At 49.3% G+C, this 21,133-nt stretch overlaps 1 protein-coding gene across 1 annotated transcript; it reads right to left on the bottom strand.

Moving 5' to 3' along the window:
* Positions 1-450: 450 nt before the first annotated feature.
* Positions 451-20,473, bottom strand: PIAS4 (protein inhibitor of activated STAT 4). The gene is made up of 11 exons (XM_084276513.1): positions 20,441-20,473; positions 16,505-16,934; positions 10,681-10,765; positions 8,941-8,982; positions 8,493-8,583; positions 8,040-8,168; positions 7,850-7,955; positions 4,930-5,003; positions 4,614-4,774; positions 1,923-2,053; positions 451-1,166 (listed from the first exon to the last, which is right to left on the bottom strand). Exons 1-11 carry the CDS (start codon positions 20,465-20,467, stop codon positions 961-963), a joined length of 1,482 nt encoding a protein of 493 aa, XP_084132639.1. The 5' UTR covers positions 20,468-20,473; the 3' UTR covers positions 451-960.
* Positions 20,474-21,133: the final 660 nt, after the last annotated feature.

Raw genomic sequence — 21,133 nt, 5'->3', positions numbered from 1 at the left:
AAGAAAAGGGAATGCGCAGCCCTTTTTTTTAAGTCTTCAAAAAACACCAAGTTATTGCACTTCAAAAATACAACAGATTTGTGGTTCGAGCCCTCCCCGCCCTCCCCATGGCTTCTGCTCAACTAAAACGAAGTCACTAAGCACAAATCCTACGATACCTTTCGGATTAGGTTTAAAAGGTTCAAAACGTGTCTCTTTACATGAGGTGCAGAGCTGCTGGAGCTCCTAGCTAGAACAGTGCGATTCCAACCGTACGTCTCTCCCCTCTTCCCTCTCACCCCGTGCCCCCACCCCGTCCCCACCCCTAGAAATCCCCCTTTCTATGCTTCCTGGGTTATATAAACCTCCCTTCCCCACCCGCCCGAGTCCCCACCCCTCCTCTTTCTCCTTGTCCCTCTCCCCACCCTCTGCTTCCCGCCCCGCCCCGGACTCACACGTCCAGCAAAAAACTTGAGATTAATTAAGGAATGGTTATTTAACAAGACAATAAAAATGCAAACAGCTTTGGAGATGCACGGGAGTTGGGTGTCCTGTAGGTCTGCAGGTGAACTCCACCTATTCCAACCATCCTGGTGAAGGGCAGCAGAGACCCCAGCGAGCTGCGGGCTCCGGCTGTAGGACACTCACTCCAACTCCAGTTCAGGGTCAGGCTTTGAGTGGGGTTCGTTCTCCAACCAAGCAGCAGCTCAACGAGTTGTTTTTCTTTCGTGGTTGTGTTGTGGGTTGTTTTGTGGTTAGGGTGGGGTTTTTTTTTTGTTTGTTTTCTTTTTTCTTTTCTTTTTTTTGTTATTTTTAAATTTTTTTCTCTCATTTTAACGATTAATTTGGAATAGGAAAGTCAAAAGGAGATCAGGGAGGAAGGGAGATGAGGTGGGAGAGGATGTTCTCCCCCTCCTCCAGTTTAATAAGCACCAGAGTATTCAAGTCTGTCCGTTCTGAGATTCAGAGCCGCTTCCACAGTCAGCAGGCAGAAACTAAACCTTTCTCATAAGAGCAGCGTCGTTTTGGTTGGGGTCCCTCATCATCATCATCTTCTTCCTCATCTTCCTCCTCCTCTTCCTCCGATGATGAGCTGTCCAGTGTTAAATCCACGACATCAGCAGTGGCTTTGCCGTTCTCACCGTTACCGTTAGGAGTGGGCAAGAGCCCGTTCACATCTGAAGAACCTGGAAGAGGTGGGGGAAGAGAGGACTCGTTAGAGAGGACTCATTAAAGACACTTATTGCCTGTTTTAAGGGATGCTCCAATGCTGCCTCAGCTGGATGGGACCCACAAGGACCAGCTTGAGCTGCAGCCTGTTGTTCAGGGCTGTCCCCAAAGGCTTCTTAAGCCCCCTCGAGGCACCGGCCACCTCTCCAGGAAGCCTGTCCAGGGTCTGAGCACCCTCTTAGGAGAGAAACGCTTCCTCGTGTCCAGCCTGAAAGGCAAAGGGGTGCACAAAACAAACTGCCTAAACCCAGAGCTGATGCTACAAAGCCCATGCTCACTCCCGGGTCAGAGCTCAGCCAGTGCCCAGCAGCACCAGCCCGAGAGCCGGGGTCTGTCCGAGCCGCAGCAGGAAGGTGCAGAGCACCAGGGCCCAGCTCAGCCCCGCCAGAGGCACCCGAACGCTCTGAGCATCAATCCTCTCCTCCCACACAAGGACAGTGCTGTCCTGGGCAGGTCCTGTTGGTGACACTCTGGGGTCACTGCTGAGTTACCCACTCAGGCTGGGCCCTCCTCTGCGGGGATGTGGAGCGCCCTGGCTGTGCTGTTCCCTCCTGGAGAGGCTGAAAACCAAGTTGCTATCCTGAGGAAGGTCTCTCAGAGCCAAACTGGTATTTGGGTATCACACAGCTTTCCCTGAGCCAGCTGGTGAGCTCTGGTTTGGCTATCTGTGACATCTACAGCAGCTTCAAGTCTTCAGCCCCAGAGATACTCACCTAGAACTAATATTGGACACTGAGGGCTGCAGCTCCGCTCTTTCTCAGCTCGGATGGGACACCAGGAGCCATCCACCAGGTACTCTATTTCATCTGCATCTTCACATTCTGTCAGGATCTTTGACAGGAGCCTGGACAGGAGAGAAGATGCCATCTATTAAGCTGGAGGCAATCAGCAGAACACATTTATGATGGGCCATCAACTTGGATCGTCACCTTAAACACTAAATTTAAAAGAAATTCGGTGTTAGGAGGCTGCCAGCCTTGCAGTCCAGGGCTTGTTTTATCTCCTGTAACACAAGGACAGGTTCTGACAGTGCAAGCTGTCCCCATCCTTTCCGACAACGTACTGAAATCATCAACTAACAGTTTAATTATGTGCAATTAGAAGACAGTTTTGCCTCTTCACCCAGTTTCCCAAGTCTGTGGTGCCACTTCCAGACAGATGTCTGATGCCCCATCTAGAGCTGTGTCCAGGCTGGTGCAGGTACAGTCACAGTCACACAAGGCACAAGCAACAGACAAAATACCATTAAGAAATAAACAATCCAATCAGCAGCATCTTCTTCCTATTTTTGTTTCCCAAAGGCTCTGTCACAGCCACCAAACAATATATGTAGTTTCCTTCAACAGAAAAAACCCATGTTCACCACTAAAAATAGACCCAGCTTGGACACCTTGATGGCAGCCATCTCATTACAGAGACACTGAGCAGAATGAGGTCCTGACTGCAGCTCGTTGCTCCTCAGAAGCTGGGTACTTGCTTTATTCTGCTACATCCTGATATTTGCCCTCTCAGACCTTACTGATTTCTGGGTTGGAGCATTTCCTTTCAGTATAAAGGAGCACAAACAGCAAAAAAAAAAAAAATATTCTTAGCTCAAGGAAACAATTTGTGGCACATTAGGAGGAGAAAGTTTCAGCTTTCTCCCAGCTCCAGAAGGAAAAGTGTTTCCATGGACCCACCTGTCATCCAGCAGAGCAACCACCCAGGCTGCAATGCCAAAACAGCTGACAAGGCACAAAGGATCTTAGACCTGACAAACCACCTCCCTCCTCAGGAGCCTACACCCCTTTTTTGACTAAACACCCAGCTGGGGCTGCCAGGTTCCCTCCAGCTTCCTTTCGGGAGGTCTGAAGACCACCTTCATCCAACAGAACCGGCACTGACACCCAGCCCTCAACACTGCAGAGCAGGGAGAAAGGAATCTGCTGAACCTTCACCAGTGACAGCCTCCTCCTCCTCATCCAGGGATACTTCTGCTGCTGAGCAGAGGAGGTTCCACAATCCAACCCCTAGCACCTTCGCCTTCAATCCCAGCAGCCTCGTTAAGAGATCCCAAAGGAACTGGATTTTCCTGTCAATGTTGGCCAGAGGACAAAGCAAACTGATGCCTAAGCTGCTTCAGACTAAAAAGCCACAGCTCCTGGATGAAACCAGTGCCTACAAAGACAGCAAGGCTCAGAACGTTATCAGCCTGGCCCTGGGAATATGCCACCCAGGCAGAGACCTGTCTGCTCACTTCACCCCCTCGTGTGCCAAGGCAGCTGGATGCACCTGAACGATTTCTCTCTAAACTCTCCCTGCTTAGGAAGGAATCCGTGTTAGAAGCTGATTATACAAGCCATGATGGGGGAGAGAATTTTCCAGAAGCCAACACAGCTTGCTCCATCAGTCCTCAGGCTCCCAATCAGCTTGGCTAGTGCTGCTACAGATGGTGGTGGTCCCAGCTCTAACACAGGCTCTCTGCATCTGGAGGCAACAAAGCTTCAAAGGGGGGTGGGGCGGGTGGAGATCACGGTCACATTAATTCACCCCTCATCCCTTCCTTTCCTCTTGGACAAAACCCAGGCAATTTCTTGTGCTCAGATGAGCAGCCCAAAGTCCTGGCTCAGCCTGCTAGCAGGGAGCAGCCACCACTGGGTGTCCCCAGAGGAACCAGGGTGGGAGGCCCAGAGCAGATCCAGGGAACCTCTGGTCTGGACAATACACCCAAAGCATTTGAATTCTGTCCCTCCAGGGTATCTGAACCTGCTGGTTTTCTCCTCTCTGGGCAGGCACTACACAGAACAGCCCCTACTGAGGCATCCCCAACATGAAGATATTCACAACAGCCACAAAAATTGTACTGGAACAGTCATACAGACAGCCCAAAAATCTTTCCAAACACCACACCTGTACCTCTATCTCCAAGACTCTGTGTTGCACAACACTTGCTTTAATAGCTGGCAGAGAAGATCCCCCAATCACACTTACAGCATGGCAAGAGCTGCTTGTGAGCAGATGAGTATCTCACACCAACAAGAAAAGAGGAAGACGTTTCCTATTAAAAAAATCACCTTATTGTGTGCTTATAAAGTGGTTTATTCCATGCAGCATATCGGTCAATCAAGGCAGCTAGTTGTCGGGTTCATCAGCCTGATGAAAAGAGTGAGGCAGTAAATGCTCGATTCTCAACACGCTTTAGTGTAGCTCAGAAATGAAGAACAGCAGCCAAAGTCAAGCCTTGCTCTAAGCCTGGCTCTTAATTGTCACTGAGACAATTAAGTCAGAACATTATGCACCAGCAGAATAAGCTTCCAACACTGTTTTGAGGTGAACTTCCATCAGCTGCACAGAGCGAAAGAGAAGATGCTGCACCCAGAGGAGAAGAAGAAAGGGACTGAGGAGAGAGAAGCATGTGTACTCACCCATCAATAATTAGTTGGTCGTAGGGTGCTGGCTTGTCACACACAGGGCACATCCATGTGGGCTTTTTCTCATTCATCTGTAGGTAGAAGACTGCATCAAAGCACTGCAGATGTGCACAGGTCTCCGCCCGGCATGGGACAGACAGCCGCATCTTCACTAGCTGTTGAACCAAAGAGCAGAAGATGAGCCACAAAACCCGCCCAAGCTGTCACCAGACAGTTCTAAGCAGAAAGGTGTGTTAGCTTGCAAAGCTGGTCTGGCAGAAGAACAGGATTACTTGACTAAACAAGACCAGAATCCACTGGGCACACTCACCGGACAGATGAGAGAGACGCGGACACCTGTAGTAGCGATTTCGCTGTCTGGATCCAGGCGTAGCTTCTCTTTCACTGCAGGAAGAGCAGAGGCCACAGAACTTAACAGAAGCAAACTCACACCTTGGTGTAGCACAGGGGAAGAGCCTCGCTGAGAGCCCTTGGCTGTCCATGAGTCATGTTCCACACAGATGACAACCTCTGCCAGTCAGGGACAGAGGACACAGGAGACACAATGCTGCTGTGTTGGACATGGCTCATGCAGCCTGTGGAGCTCAGGAGAGATGCTGGGTGGCTGGCTGAAAACCTCGTGCATGATGAGGCAGTCTGTGGTCTGCAGGCCAGCTGCAGCACGTTTTGGTCAGCCAGGACCATGTTTCCTTACAGAATTCCCAAATCCTAGCTGAACAGGCAGCCCACACAAAGGAGGTGGGATGGGCTTAGGTGTTGGGGTGAGGGCATCTGCGTGCGTGCTGTCTGCTGCGCTGTTCATGCTCACTTAGCAACCTCTTGTTTACAAACTACAGGCTGTGCAGCTGGGGTACACAGAGGAAATCCCACTGCTGACCAGGTTCTTCATGTTAATATTATACCAAGGCAGGCAAGCAGGAGTTAATTTGTCCCCTTCAGAGAGGACTGAGACACCCACACACCTCAACTTCCTGCAGGGAGGGCAAGCGTGGGTGGACAGAGCTCTAACACGCAGCACGGCTCCTGGAACAAAGTCAGTTTAGGCTTTTTTGGTCTTTAACATAAGCCTAATGGATTTCATTCCTTTCTGAGGTCAGCAGCAATAGCACAGAGTTAACTGCTTCCCCTGCCCCCTGAAATTCAGAGGAAGTCCCCCCAGAAGTGAGCAAACATGGGAGACAGTCAAACTGACAGGAAACCACATCCCATTATTTCTCTATCAAATAAACAAGCTTCCTCTTAGCACTACTGGGCTGTAACTCTTCAGCCTGTGAACTGGCCAGCTCACTTATTCCAGCAGACTGTTCCACAGGAACTGCAAACAGACCCAGAGGTACCAGGGCAGAGAGCTCCAAGAGCAAGGCAGCCATGCAAAACCAGTCATAAGCAGGGATCTCCAGCACGTATTTGGAAAGAATCAGACATTAGGAAAGGAGGCAGAGAATCCTGCTCCTGCTGCAGCAGCCTGAAAGGAAACCCCAGAGGAACTGTAGGCAAATCAAAAAGAGCAGCAGTTGCACAGGTCCCACATCAAGGTGCAGAATCAACGTTGAAAATGAGCTTTAAAGTACTGCACAACTCCTGAAGAGCAGCTGCTGTGAACACTGCTGTCTGAAAAGGCCTTTGACACTTCCATCACCATTTTTCTTTGGAGCAAGCCAACCATTTATTTTGACCTTTTCAGATCATAACAAGATGTCTCCAGACAATGAGCCTACAAGCAGTTTTGCAACACACAGCTCTAATTAGAGAGTGACTTCTCAGATGTGGAATTCCCATGAGATTACAAGATTTGGTGTTATTTTCTTCACATTAGGAGACTTTTCATCCAAGCTTAATTTTTCATAAAGTTCTTTGTAAGAGCATTCTCTGCACATCAATTCCTATGATACATGGGAAGAAGAAACAGGCATTTTCTAGGACCTCCTGATTAGAATCAAGCTGTTTGAAGACTGCTTTTGGACCTACGGCCACGGATGTAAGCAGCTCTTTTCAGACACTGTTCCTATACTTAAAGTCACCAGAAGCATATGCAAAGGAAGATGAGTGAGCCCTGAGATGTCCAAGGATACTGCAATGAACATGAAACAGAATCATCTGAAGAACAGACTAGAGCTATAAAAGCAAAGTTTACAAGCTCCTTGTGCTTGCCAGTTTGAGATGTCCAAGTGACTTCCAAGAAGTAACAGGCCAAAGGAAGTGAAACAAGACAACGTTCCTATCTGATGAAGTTTAAGGTCTCCAAACCCAACTCATCCCTGCCCCAAGGGCCAGCCAAAGCTGTTAGTTACCAAACTCAGTGGAACTGGAGCCAGCGGGTGGAAAAGGGAGGACAGCTGCTTTCAGAACCTCTGCCTGGCACCCTCAGATCAAAAGCCCACCCTGCAAGCACTGACTTTAAAGGTAACAGCACACATTGCTGAGCCTGGTTTCAAGAAGCATCAGAGAAGAATGAGAGGATCTCTATAGTTTAGGACAACCCAAGAGCCAGCCTCTGGTCGATTCGTTTAAGGTTCTGGCGAACAGCAAAAAGGGGAGCACAGCCAGTGCCTCGGGCTTCTGACACCAGTGGGTATTCAATAACTGGAAATTTTAGTTTCTTATGTCAATGGGTAGGTGCTGGCTGTTTTGCATTTGCCTCATATCATGATGAATTACCTGAGTGGTCTAGGACAAGCATCGCTCAGGATCATCTCTTCTCTGAAGCTCTCAAGGCATATGCAAGTGCTGGTGGTGAAATCCCACAGCCAGCCCCCAGGGTTCACGGGCAGCAGGAGATTTTCACCAGGATCTCTTGCTTCAGAAATCTTTGGAAATAGTGCAGGTTGAGGAAGAGTAATGCAGTAATGTTCATGGGCTCCTAATGAGGTGAAGGCACGAAGCCATTCGCTTCAGAAGGACACTGGCCCTCAGCAGCACTCACCATGATACCACCTGGGGACAAATTCTACATCCAACTCAGGTGATTCAGAGCTTCTGCAGAGCCCAGAGAAAGACACGTTGCAGAAGTGCTGCACTTGCACACAGATCTGGGGCAATTTCACACGACTGACATGTGGCTTAGCAAGTCTGTTCAGATAAAGAGTGGTTTTATACAACTGGCAGAAAGATGTCAGGTAAAACTTGGCAGCTGTTGCCAAGCACGTTTCAGTAGCCTGGCTATTGGGAATGCTGCAGTCTGACAGGTATATTGGATCTCCCTGAGCCACCTCGTAAGCAAACACACTCACCAAGTGCTTTGCAGAGTTCTGGATGCTTGATCCCAATGGTTTTCAACCTCTGCAGCAGCTCCGCTGAGGTCATCTGCCGCACCAAATACAGCCCCACGGAATAGCTCTAGTGAGAGGAAGGGAAATGATGAGTGAGGCTGCTCTTCCACACTGGCTGGTGCAGTTCTGGGTGCCCTCCCTCAGCACTCACCTTCCCGTAATTCCCCCAGGTAACGGTGATGCGATTGGTCGCTGCAGACAAGTACATGAGATGGGTGAGGTTGATGGGACGACAGGGCCTTTTCGGTTCCACTCCAGGTTTGTTTGATGGATAGTAGCCCTAAGGAAGAAAGATTAAATACAGTTTTGTTTCTTGTACATCTATTCACCAGCTTCACTGAGTTCTACTCAGAGTTTTCAAGGGGTGGGGTGGGTGAGAAGGGAGGTGAACAGTCACGGCCAAGCGCAAACTGAAAAGGATCAAGTCTTTTTGCTAGAACAGTTTAACAACAACACAGTTAATCCATCAGAAAAATAGCTTTAAACTAAGCAGTGGATTTTTCTACTCTGACTTCTTGTCTGCATTCATCAGGGCAATTTCCTTTGAAATGACCCAAGCCCTTCCAAAGCTGCAGGGCCACAGCTGCTGGCTGAGAGGACTCACCGGCACCGAGCAGTAACTGTGATTCACTTTCACTGCGATGTTCGGGGGGTACTGATCCTCTTGAGGAGAACTGCTGTCTGTGTAACAGATCCTGTAAAGCAACCACACGTCTCTCAACATCCCCACGCTCAAAGCTGTCTTCACATCAACTGCTACCAGCAGCCAACCCCCACCACACCAACCCATGCTCCCTCATCTGGCCAAAGCAAAGCCAATTCCACTCGGCAGCTCCAGCAGCCAAATGCCACGCGCTGCTGTGTCCTGCTGCAGCACTAACCCAAGCACTGCACGGAGGAAGAGGTCAGAAAGCAGAGTTTAAGCTGCTTGTGTTAGGCCTGTGAGCAACTTACTCTCAGTTATCTTTGTAGCTATGAAAACCCCACTGTGAGTTATTCCCTCCTCCACTGTTCTGCACCTGATGTTAAATCAACCCCATGCTCAGACGTACCTTAGCACAACCTGAACCGATTTCACACCAGGTTGCAACTCCCTAGTAAATTAAAGAAGAAAGAGAAATTTCAGATTAATTCTTAAAAAGAAAAAACAACAGTATCAAAACCACCTCAAACCCTCCAAAACTCAGCTGGTCCCTTTTGCCAGACTGAAGAGTTTCAGTTTGGGTTGCTGGGGGTTTTTTAGTATATAAACCTTCAAAGAATTACCTCACAGAATTTTATTTAAATTGTACCATTTCCTCTGCAAATATCAGTTGTCCCATTATTTTTTTCACTGTCCTACAGCCTTTCCCTGGGTTGTCAAACTGTAAAAGTATCAGGTGAAAGATACCAATTTGCTTGTCATCCTTTTGCTGATCCGTAAGCACTTACAAAAACTAGGTTTTAAGGTCAAGCCTACCTGCCAGTGTTCTTTGAAGACCCTCTTTGTTCAATTATTCAGCTAAAGCTGCTCATGCAAACCAAGGAACTAAGTATTATGGCACCAGCAGAACAGCTATTAGTATCACTAACGTCAGCAGTACGTGCTGTTTGTAACAGGATTTCAACTGGGATCGGGAGAGCAACATACCCCAGAACAAGTCTTATTAGGGGTCTTTACACACAGGTGTAAAACATACTCTAATTTCTGCCCAGGACAGAAGGCATTAGGTAAGATCCCCAAATTAATCTTGATTTGCCTCTGAAAGCGTGTGACATCCCAAGTCAGTGTTTTAATACAGAACGTTTTGATTTTGGGGGTGGAGAGGATGGAACTTCAGCTGATGGACAGGTGCTGACGTGTGAGTTTTAGATCTGGGGGAACACATCTGGGTACCACCCACAAGCAGATGGGCCAGCGATCACTCTAGGCTCCCACTGAAACCCCTGCTATGATGTATTTGTGTTACTGGCAGTGAAAGTTTTCTCACAAATCTAATATGTGGGGGAAAGAGCATCAGGAATCAGCTACCACACGTGTGGTCTTTTATAACCCTTAAAGACTTCCACGGAATATCATTTCCTCTCTTTTAAGTCTTCAAACAGCTTCCCCTGCACTGCTTCTGTTAACCTACTGGGCTCACAACCCAGTCCAGCATTGAACATTCAATAAACATCCTCTTAACTCTACCATAACAGTACCATTTTACTGCAGAGAGAAATTTGTAAAGGTTTTATGCTTCGTTCTGGAGGAGCCCTTCTGCAGCACTGTCCTCATGGCAGCAAGGACCAAGGGAGGTCAGCAGAGGAGGAAGCCTTACTGCCTGCACTGACATCTCTGGGCCCTTTCATTGTTTGAATCAAAAGTTGCATCACGACAGAGGTCAGGGTAAATCCTAAGCAGTGCAAGATGTTTTCTTAGGCAGTTACTATAGCATCCTTTACAACAAGGAAGCTTTCTTTCAGATGCAAACAGCATTACATGTACAGCTTTTGAACTTTCCATGTGAACATTGGCAGATTTTTCTTTGCCACACAAGTGCAGCAGAGAATTTAGGTCATTGACAATCCCATACTGCTGCTCCTGCCCAAAGGTACTGCTTCAAATGGAAGATTAGAGGAGCAGAAGTGGGGACTTAGATGGGTAAAACTGTACCTCCTACCTCCCCCAAAGCTATTTGCTTGATACAAGAAGTAGCCTGTTTGCCAATGTCTGGTTTTCTTTGCAGAGAACAAAAGTTTCCACAGAGAGGGAACATGGAGCAATTCTATAGCTCCATCTTCTTGAGCTGTTAATACCCAATGAGAAGTACCTGGAATTTCTGATCAACTCCACTTGTCTTGGTGTTAATGCAAAAATGCACGGGCTCTCCTGAAGCTTCTCATTGTTCTGTGGAACTGAAGAGGAAAAAGACTGTACATCAAACTGATAATATGTTCATACATTGCTAAGCACAAGCTGATTTTTTTTTTAATCTTCTCAGCTATGTTTACTTCTAAGTCCCGTTTTCTCCTGCAGAGCTGCACAAGAACTCCAATTATCATGCATTTTGGTAAATCTACCCTTGATTACAGCTCTGCTCATTTACTGCTTGCCTGGTTTGCTAGTTACACTAATGGTACACAGTGGATTTGGACCCCTTCCCCCTTTTTTTATTTTCCTTTCTTTGTTCTTTTTCCCCTCAAATAATCAATAAGACAAGAGTCCTGTGTTCATACAAGAACAAACCATAAGTGGCACCACAGTGTGGAGACTAGAACTGAAAGATGTGTAAGATGAGACCTATACACGACATGAAAGCACGAAACCACCAGACCAACCAGACCGATTCTGGAAAAGAAAGGAAACAACAACAAAAAGATCAGCTTAGAGAATAAAAAAAGCATCACAAAAACCAGCTGTAAGAGACAAAACAGGACTGGCAAACACATGACCTTGAGGGTGCATTTATAGGTAGGGTGTTATAGCAGTTTGCTTTCAGGAACACTTCTCTGAGAAGCTGGCATTAACCGTGGCCTTTTATCCACTGAGAATTTTAAGATCAAATGCATTTCACGTGGTTAAAACGAAGCTCAAGATGCAGAAAACTCATGTTACAACTTCCACTTGGTACCTTTTATTAAATTCAAAACTCAGTTTTATTGCCAGCACCTATCTCCAGCTGAAGTCGGGGCCCTGAGCTGGTGAAAGTCACAGAATAAACACAACACCAAGTGACAAAACAGCTTTTTTCCCTTCTTTTTAGCAAGAATTGGGTGTTCTTCTTTGCATCACTTCAATTACTAAGTTTATTCAAAGCCAATATACCAGAATTTGAGAAGCAGGAAAGCTCGCTTTACTGTCTCGGAGTAAGATGAGATGAAGGGAGGATGAAACCTCAGCACCTCTCAGATCTTGGAAGACACACAGTGACAATCTGAGTCATTGACTCTGGATATTTCCCCGTGGCAATTCAGCTTCAAAAATGCAAAAAGGGTTTTCAGAAATAATAATAATGATGATAATAATAAAAAGGTATTTTTATGGACTTTAACTCTGATTTCCACCCAAATGTCTCTTGACCACAACAACCCTGAGAAGTAGTAAAGCATTCCATCCAGGCTGTTATTTTTAGAAAGTGAATGATAACAACAGCAAAACCATGGTATTATTGTTGCCTAAACAGCTGTTGATAGACACACTGTCCCCTTGATATCTGGCCTACATGAAGACAAAGCAAACCTGGAAAACTCAGAACTTCTTCATGTGTTATTTTCCACTTTTATCAGCTCATCCTTCTTTCACAAGACCAAGGGCCTGGCTGCCCGCAGCCTGTAAAGTATCCAACAAATTTGCTATCACCTCTCCAGCAAACTTCCCAGCATCAAAACCAGCATCCCATTGAATTCCAACCACAAGTGAGTACAGCCCTGAAGCTGAAAGACCATCACCACCACGTATGGGGTGTTGGAACAGCAGTCCTGGCTGCGAAGCACCTGCTATCGATGGGCTACACGGTTCAAACATGCAACCACCAGTACAGGGAACCAAAAACCAGTCTGTGTTGCTCTACAACCACTTAGTGAACAGCTCTCCTCTTTGTGCATGACATAAGAGGAACGAGCAGCAGAAGCACACTCCCCTCCAGTTTATTTCTCAGGCGCAAAAGACTCTTCTCCAGGCAAGGGCTGAGCTCAGCTGCCCTCACAGAACACTGCTGGAGAGACACACAAAGCACTTTGATGTCACCTGGGAAAAAAGGAAGGGAAAACAAAAATAAAAGAGAGATGGGCTCAGGATCTGTCTGTGCATACCTCACTGCCAACAGCAATCAGAATGGGATGGAAGTATGAGAGAACATTCCCCAAAAGACTGGAAGAAAAACCTCTCTGAGATAGACCTGGGCAAAGACCCAGTTCTCCTTCAAACTCTTAGTGCTGGAAAACAAGCCCAAACTCCAGGAGGTACCCAATCAGCTCTTCATTTCTTTGCTGAGTAGCCAGAAGAAAATACTGTTTTTAAAAGCAAAATATTTTAAGATAACTGAGTTTCATCCTTTCTCCAGGACAGATGCCTCAGCACACAACTCAGCCCCTTGACTCGTCAAACAGCTGCAGGGATCAATTTATTTTAATAGCTGATAATAGCAGGAAATCAATTTTTTAAGACTGAGCTTGATCAGCAATCCTCAGAATGAGTCAAGACGTAAAACTTCCAAAACCCACAAGGACTTGGCAAACCATATTCACCACTTCAGCCCAAAGTAATTGCAATGGATTCCCATTCTGAGAAGCCAACCCCATCTGCAGCGCTGGATCTAGCAGGCCAGACCATGCCATCATGCAAGGGAAGGACTGCATTGACTCCAGGGTTTTGGGCTTCTCTCCAACAAGGGGATTATTTTGATTTTTTTAGGTACCTTTGCTCAGTATTTACTTATTGGTGAAACTCACTAAATCATTATATACTCCCAGTAAAGAGGGAGCATATTGGCATCACCATGGCGGCAGCGGTGAGCTGATGGCAGGTGACTTCTGTAGGGCCAAGGAGCTTGTTCTGAGTCCTCATTCACAGCCCTACACCTCCAGCATTGCCCACCTCAGGGCACAATACCATACAAAGGCATGGGGCTTTTTTTTTCCTCCTGGGGTACTGGAACTACTCTGACCACACCGACCATCGTTTGGGTTCACACAAGGGCCAGGGAGACAGGGCAAGTCGACTCTATGGCATCTTTTATTTTTGGCAGAGGCAGAGGCACTGGTTCTAAGCAGACCACAGTTTGTTTAGGTGGATGTGGCAGCAGTTTGAGCACGTGCTTTTGCTGGGATTCCTTGGGGATGGCTCAACACAGCAGTGCTTGCTCTGCAGCCAGGGGAAGGTGGCCCTGTTTATAGTGATTCAATTTCAGCTTCAGAGGAGGGGGCTGGAGCAACAGTTTTACTGCTCCTACATGAGAGAAGAGCAACCCCAGCACTGCAAGGCAGGTGTTATCCAAGGGAAAAAACCCCAAACAATTCCTGTTTACATTGCCAGTGGCAGGACCTCCCAGCCTACATGGGCTTCTGCTCCCACAGCTGCACTGCAAGATCTCCTCTGGCATGCCTCCAGGAGAAGACCAGAAGCCTCAGTATCTCCAGTGAGTACGGGCTGTCACAGCTAACAGTCGGAACAGAACAAGCATTCAGGATTCCTTACAGCAAACTATTACTGCCAGAAGCTATATTCACACTGCTTTCACCCCAAAAGGTGCCAGAGAATGAGTACATGTATGAGCACGGTGCTCAGAGACCCCTGAGCTCACACAAACTCCCTGCTTGTTAGGTCCTTAAAATACAACGCAGGAAAGGTGTTAGTATTCATTCCCTCTAAAAAGGTATCTGATCAATCTTAATTTTAAGCTTTATCTACCCAAGAGAATTGCAGCAATTTCAGTAAATTAGAAGAATTCTTTCATGTTGACATCCTTAGCCCAAACCAGAAAGCTGTTTCCATGTAGCCAGCTCAGATGCTCAACTCAATACTTAAATTGACTGAGACTGTGTGTGCAGTTGCCAAATATGAGATATTAGCAGGTTCACAGTGGACCTAATCTATCTGCTTTGAGCTGAAGCCACCTTTGTCTACAACTATACCAGTAATGTGATAGTTCTTCAGGGACTCCGCCTGCCTACAGACCAAATTAGTCATTGCCCACCTCACCTTTGATCTCAAGGCAATCATATCAAAGAGGCAAGAGAGCCTTTTCATTAATAAAGAAGCTTCCAGTTGAAGCCTGGAACATATAAATTAAGCTTCCCCTATTCCCACCATGGCTATATGCTTAAAATGTCTCTCTTGTAGCCTCAGGAAATGGGGAACTGCAACAGCAGCTGGGTGTTTCTAAACGTGCCTGAGATCTTAAATCTCTTTTGGGTACTTTGACATTAGGAGTTTCTGAGGTTGAGGAGGAGCTTATGCTCAGTCCAAACACAGAAAGGAGAATCTGGACAACAAAGCATGGACTGGCACAGCTTCTGGATGGAAAAACACTCAGTTCTCCTCAGAGTGCTTTGTTTTATCATCCTTCCAGGCTAAGCACAGCCCCACACAAGCATAACTTCTAACATGAGAAGTTATTCCAGCACCCAGCTGCTGCAGGTAGCAATGGGGAGCAGCTGAGCTCTGTGCAGTGCTGCAATCACCCCAGTTTTACACACAAACAAATGCTCCTTTATTCACATCCACACAGGCAGAGAAATTGCAGTTGCAGGTCACCAGGTTGGCAAAATTAACAAGAGTCTAGAAGATGTTGTTGGGTTCTGAAGGGCTGAGTGGGACAATGAAGACTGAACATCTGTTCACCCCCCCATGGTTAAGCAGAAAACACTCTCATCAAAAGGGAAAATTAGTCAAATATGCTTTAGGGAAGAAGCTGACCCGAGGGAGGTGTCGGCTAACGGAGGTGAGACACTCAGTTTAATGAGACCTCAGCTCTGAGCTGCTGTAGGAAATTTCATGTCAGCTTTTAACAGAATCCAGGCTCCTCTCCTCTCCCTGGATGTTTCCACATCCTGAAAAATTTGTTTTCCCTCAAAATACATTTCTGTTCCTGACTAAGAAACACCACTCCAGGATTAGACTCAACTAACCCACTCCCCAAGCAGCATTTAAACTGGTTTTAGCTGATGCTGGCAGTCACCCCTCAACTGTTCAAACGGCCCCAGCATTGGCATATTCAATGTCTGCAAATGAAGATGAAAATTACAGAGTCTGAGGAATTAGTGCTTTTTTTCCCCCACCTGCACAATCATATCTTTACCTATCTTTTCTTTTTTCCCCTCCAATCCACATCAAACACTCTTTTCACCAAAGGCAGACTAGCTTCCCTTTCTAGGTTCATTTAGTAGTGAAGCCTGGTAACTATTGACTTTGTAGTATGCTGAGCAGCATCTCCTAATGATGCTTCTCCTCTGTATACAGTCTTGGCTGCAAGGACATTGTATTTGACACCAGTGATAATACTCTTTGTTTTTCTGAAATAAAATAATGAATTATTTTAATTCAGCCCTCTAGCCCCAGGGTGAGGAAAAACACTTCTTCCAGTCTTCCCAGTCGCCCCTCAAAACCCCCAGCATCATACACAAATAACTGTGACAAGCACCAAAAAAGAAAAAGGAAGTCAGAAATCCTGTTTGATGTGTGTGCCACCCTCTTTCATCCACAGCAGGCTGCAGGTCGGGTATTTTAAGCACAGAAAAATAGTGTTAATGTAGAATATGCCAGAATGCTTGCTTAGCACAGGTGCAACACCAACACAGAAAGATTTTTGTCAATATACTGCCAAATTGCAGAGATGGGAGGCAGATTATGATTCACAGCAATACTGCAACAGGAAATCCAGCAGCATTTCCAAGGAAGGGTATGAAAGCTACAGCCAAACAAGATGGGCTTTCAAATTCTACCTCAAAGTGACCACGTTCCTGTTCTAAAGGGAGGGATAAAAAATGGATAGAAATATTCCTCTCTCTCCCCTTATACACAGGGTTTAGAGAAGGCAGCATCCACAACCACATGAATCAATCTCTCCTGTCACACGACTTGAAACCAACGTTTGGACACTTAAATCTGCCCCACTGTTCTCTCCCAGGGCCAGCAGCAGCACACTGGAAACTCACCTAATTCTGTTGGCTTCAACAGTTCATCCAGGGTGGTGTAGAAGGGAAGTTTCACCAGCCGCACCTCAGGCTTTGCAACTTTGGGTGGCAACCTTCCCAGTCCGTTCAGGTACTTCCCATAGAGCACAGGATAGTCAATGTTAGTGGTGGAGATAGAAGTCCGAGCAACGGTGCTGCCGCGGTCGTAGGACGAGTGTATGGAGAGCGCCTCGGGGGACCGGTGCGGCTGTGGCTGTGCGACTTCCGAGCTCTTCTTGGCGTAGCGAGTCTCATAGAGCTCCTTGATCTTCTTAAAAACCTCAGGGCTGCAGTCAAATTGGACCAATTGCAATGCTCTGGTGACTAGTTCATGCTTAAGTCCGCTTTTACTCCTGCCAACAAAACCCAGCAACATCTGAAGATCTGAGACTCGGAAACTCATCACCATGTTCTGGGGGATAAAAAATTAAAGATGTTCTTACAGTTATAAAGAGGCAAAGAGTCAGTTCCCACTGTGTCCCTGGAATCCAAAATACTAACAAATAAAACCTCTTAAAAGACAAGACACCAGGGCTTCTGCTCAGATCACAGAATCCCCAGGTTGGAAAAGCCCTTTAAGATCATCGAGTCCAACCATTCCCATCCTGTGCTGAACCAGATCCCTGAGCACCTCATCTCCCCTCTGTTAAACACCCCCAGGGCTGGGGACTCAGCCCCCTCCCTGGGCAGCCTGTGCTCGCTCCAGGACCTCAATGTCCTTCTGATGGTGAGGAGTCCAGAACTGGACCCAGCACTCCAGGTGCAGCCTCCCCAGTGCCCAGCCCAGGGGCACAATCCCCTCCCAAACCTACTGGCCACACTATGTCTGACACAAGCCAGGATGCCCTGGGCACACTGCTGGCTCATGTTCAGCCTGCAGCCGCCCAGCACCCCCAGGTCCTTCTCTGCCTGACAGCTCTCCAGCCAGTCTCCCCCAGCCTGTAGCCCTGCATGGGGCTGTCCTGTCCCATGGGCAAGACTCTGCCCTTGGCCTTGTTAAACTCCATCCCGTTGGGCTCAGCCCATCGGTCCAGCCTGTCCAGTTAAATCCCCTGATCAGCCACCCGTTTCTTTAGGGACTTGTCTGAACAAAGCAAACACAGAGGAGAGGATCGATTGGGATTGATCACCAAAATTAGAGAGACACCACGACAGTCAATGAGTTACTCAACAACCATTTGTGACGAACACTAAGCATCCTCCAGACAAGTCTGAATGGAAGCAAAAGCGACCGCAAAGGAAAACATCTCCAAGAGCAGGCCCTGCCAGGAAAGAGGGGCAGGAGCTCCTCCACCACAGAGGCACCCAAGCTTCCCAGGCACCTTTGGGTAGGAGAGCTGCACTGAAAACTTCACCTCAGACATTTTTCAGCAGAGGGCAAAGGAAGAACTCAAAAGATAACTGGAAGGCAGGTGACATTTAAGCAAACTGGGGCCACCAGTCCTTTTGTACTGTATTTCAGGGCACCTTATGGGCAAAAAAACCCCTCCAGAAGCCTTCCTGCCTACACAGGATCTTTAAAGAATACAATGTATTTCAGACCACAGGAAGATATTAAAAAATATTAAAGCAAGCAGCACGTTCCCATGAGAACAATGCCTCAAAAGCCCATTTGGGTGCTTTGCCAAGCACTCCCTCCTGATGAGCAGTAGCTGCCTGTGCTGCTGCAGTGCTACTACCAATTGCAGTGTTTTGATAAGCAGCTCCTCAAAAATTTACTCTCTTGCTGCTGTGGGAACTCAGGAGGCCTGTAACTGTCAGCAGAGTCAAAGCCCATACTACACTAATAGGGCAACTTTCCATTGGACTAAGAACTAGAAATTGTTTCTGTTGAACTACTGCAGGAGTCTGGTGAGACTGATGTTTCAGTTCTCTCTCACAGCAAAGCTGCATCATGAATGCACAAGATAAGCTCATCAAGTATAGTTTGTTGAAGACCACAGGGATTCAAGCAGAAACCCCAGCTGTCCTGCAGTTAAAACAACCCCAGGAGCAGAGACCAAACAGGTCTGTTTTCCCCAATTTATAATCCACCCTTGTTTCTGGATTAAATCATATATTAAAAAAGCATAAAAGACAGATTTCTGTGAGAGGAGCCTTGTAATTTCCTAAAATATAATGATTTTTTTTAATTAAGAAAGCTACTACTGATTCTAGCAACACTTAACAACCCCTTCTGTGCCTGTGGGAATTGGGCTATAGAGAGAATGTCATTTTATTTTCTCCTTTTTTCATGAAACCTGCCATTTAATCTGAGAGCCCCAAAGATGTTATGTAAATGTCACTGGTGGTAGTTAAAATTTTTGGCAACCGTGATGTGTCTCAAAATACTTTTGTTGAGAGGAAAACAGGGAGAGAAAGTACATCTAATTGCCAGAAAGTTAGGATTCAAGAAATCTGGATTCATATTGCTGTTGCACTACATTCTACTGGTGTAATCCTGGAGAAATCTAGTTTCTGTGTCTGTTTTCTCCAAAACCAAGAGCTGAGTGTCTTCTCTGAGGCACTCCAAGGATAAATAGCAAAGGTAAATACATCAAGGGAGTATAAATGGTGCAGCATTAGGGAAGCTGCAGGTATTTCTGCACTCACTGCTACCACACCACTGGTCACTTGGGGCTGTCAGAGCATAAAGTGGAGTTTGAGCTCATCATCTTCTGCAGTTTGCATTTAGAAGGGTTTAAGATCCAGAAGGATGATCAGATTTGAGCAGGAGCAGAACAAGCATCAGACAAAGAAAACCTGTCACTGAGGCTTCGATCTGCCTGACAGTATGAGCAGTAGAGAGATCAGATTCATGCTAAAGCCCATTCCTCCCAGTGAGGAGGCCTTACACAGAGCTCAACAAACACAGGCTCACAAGGGCAGCCACAGCACCTGGGAAGCAAGTCTCCTCCTTTGAGGGGGCCCTGGGCTCAGCTCACACCACTGAGATGGGCCCAAGAGCAGGCAGAGAGCAGCACCTCCTAAACCAGGCCTCTCCAGATCTTCTTCTTCCAGGAATCTGATGCTGCAGGCTGCAGACACTGCTGGGGTTGCTCAGTTATCACTCTCAGCACCAGCCTGCCCAGGGGCCGTGGGGTGACGCCGGCTCAGGCGCTGCCACGCACCAGCAGCGGGGCCGGCACGAGCCCGGGCTGCCGACCGGGACCCAGCCAGGAGAGGAGGGACCTGCGGCCGAGCGGGGCCCCCAGTGCCCGGTGGGCTGCACAAGGCCCCCCGGGAGCACAGCGCAACTCCAGGCACGTTTCTTGCGAGGACACAGCGCTTCACCCGGCGCGGGGCAGCCCCCGGGGCGTCCCTGCCGCTGAGACGCGGGGGACCGACCCCACATCCCCCCCCCCCCCCGCCATCTCCTGAAGGCCGCGGCCAGACGGACCCTCCCCTGCGCCTCCAGGGCCCGGCTGGACAGCTCCGCTCCGCGCCCCGCCGGCCGCGCCCCCGCCCCAAGGAGCCCAGCGCAGGCCACGATGCAGCAGCCGGGCACGAAAGGCCCGGGGCGCTGCGAGGAGGAAGAGGAGAAGGCGAGGGGCCCGGGGAGCGGGGGAAGCAGCTCGGCCGGGCGGCGGGGGAAGCCACCTGCGCTAATTAATCACTGGGAATTAACTGCGGGGGAGGCCAGAGCCCGGCCCGGCGGCCCAGGGACAAGCCCGAGGCCCGGCAGCTCCACAGTTCGCCGGGCCGGGCCGGGTCAGGCCCGGGGTGCAGGGGGGCTGCGGCCGAGCCCGGAGCCCGGGGCGGGGCGGCCCCTGAGGTAAAAGGAGGGGGGGGGGCGGTCCCGGGGCGCCGCCCCCCTCTCAGCTCTCAGCGCCGGGGCCGAGGCCGCGCCGCCCACCCGCAGTCCCCTCGCCAGGTGCAGCCCTGCCCGGCCCGGCCCGGCCCGGCCCCCGCGGCGGGGAGGGGACGCAGCTCACTCACTTTCGCCTCCACCAGCTCCGCCGCCATCTTGGCCTCCAGCGTCCACCGCGCCGGGAGCCGCCGCCGAGTCACGTGACGCCCGCGAGCGGGGGGAGGGGCCGCGAGCGGCACGCGCTGCCCAATCGGCGCGCGCGCTCGTCTCCCCGCGGGCCGCGGCCTCTCCGCGCAGGCGCAGTGGCGCCGCCCCGCCCGGCCCCGCCTGCCCGGGTACCTTAAAGGGGCAGCGCCCGCCGGGCGGGGGGTGGGGGCTGGGCCGCGGCCCTGGGGGAGCGGGGCCGGCTCGTCCCACCGCCGCGAGGCGCAGAGCGGGCGGGCCCGTGGCCGTGGCGGCGCCGCCGCCGCCCCCCTACCCCCGCCCGGCCGGGGCGATGTGTGCTGCCCCCAAGATGGCGGCAGGCGGGCAGCCAGGCCGCGCTGGGCCCGGCGAGCCCCCGGGGCCCGGCGAGCCCCTCCGCGTCCTTGCGCCGGCCCCTCCGCCGCCCTGGGGCGTGGCTGGGCCCTGCTCGCCCTCCCTGCTGGGGGGGTGGTGCTGGGACCCTGGCTCGGGCGGGGAGCGGGGCTCTGCCTGCGCCCCGGCTCCTGGCCTGGTGCCGGGGGGCTTTGCCTTGGCCTGGGGGGGCTGTGGCGCTGGGGCCCGGAGGTGGTTCTGCCCCGAGGCTGGGGAGTGCAGGATCTGATTGTTTGTTTTTGCAG

This window comes from Gallinula chloropus (assembly GCF_964237585.1).
Source record: "Gallinula chloropus genome assembly, chromosome: 28".
Classification (NCBI taxonomy): Eukaryota; Metazoa; Chordata; class Aves; order Gruiformes; family Rallidae; genus Gallinula; species Gallinula chloropus.
Note: the sequence above shows the minus strand (reverse complement) of the source record. Positions and strands in the feature narration are given on the sequence as shown.

What these genes read in the sequence shown, in the direction of transcription:
- PIAS4 (XM_084276513.1), bottom strand. Translation starts at nt 20,467, where the DNA reads ATGGCGGCGGAGCTGGTGGAGGCGAAA. An exon ending in TCGGTTCAGGTTGTGCTAAG is followed by an intron (nt 8,584 to 8,940) that starts GTACGTCTGAGC and finishes GTTGCTTTACAG; the next exon opens with GATCTGTTACACAGACAGCA. An exon ending in GCGTCTCTCTCATCTGTCCG is followed by an intron (nt 4,775 to 4,929) that starts GTGAGTGTGCCC and finishes TTGGTTCAACAG; the next exon opens with CTAGTGAAGATGCGGCTGTC.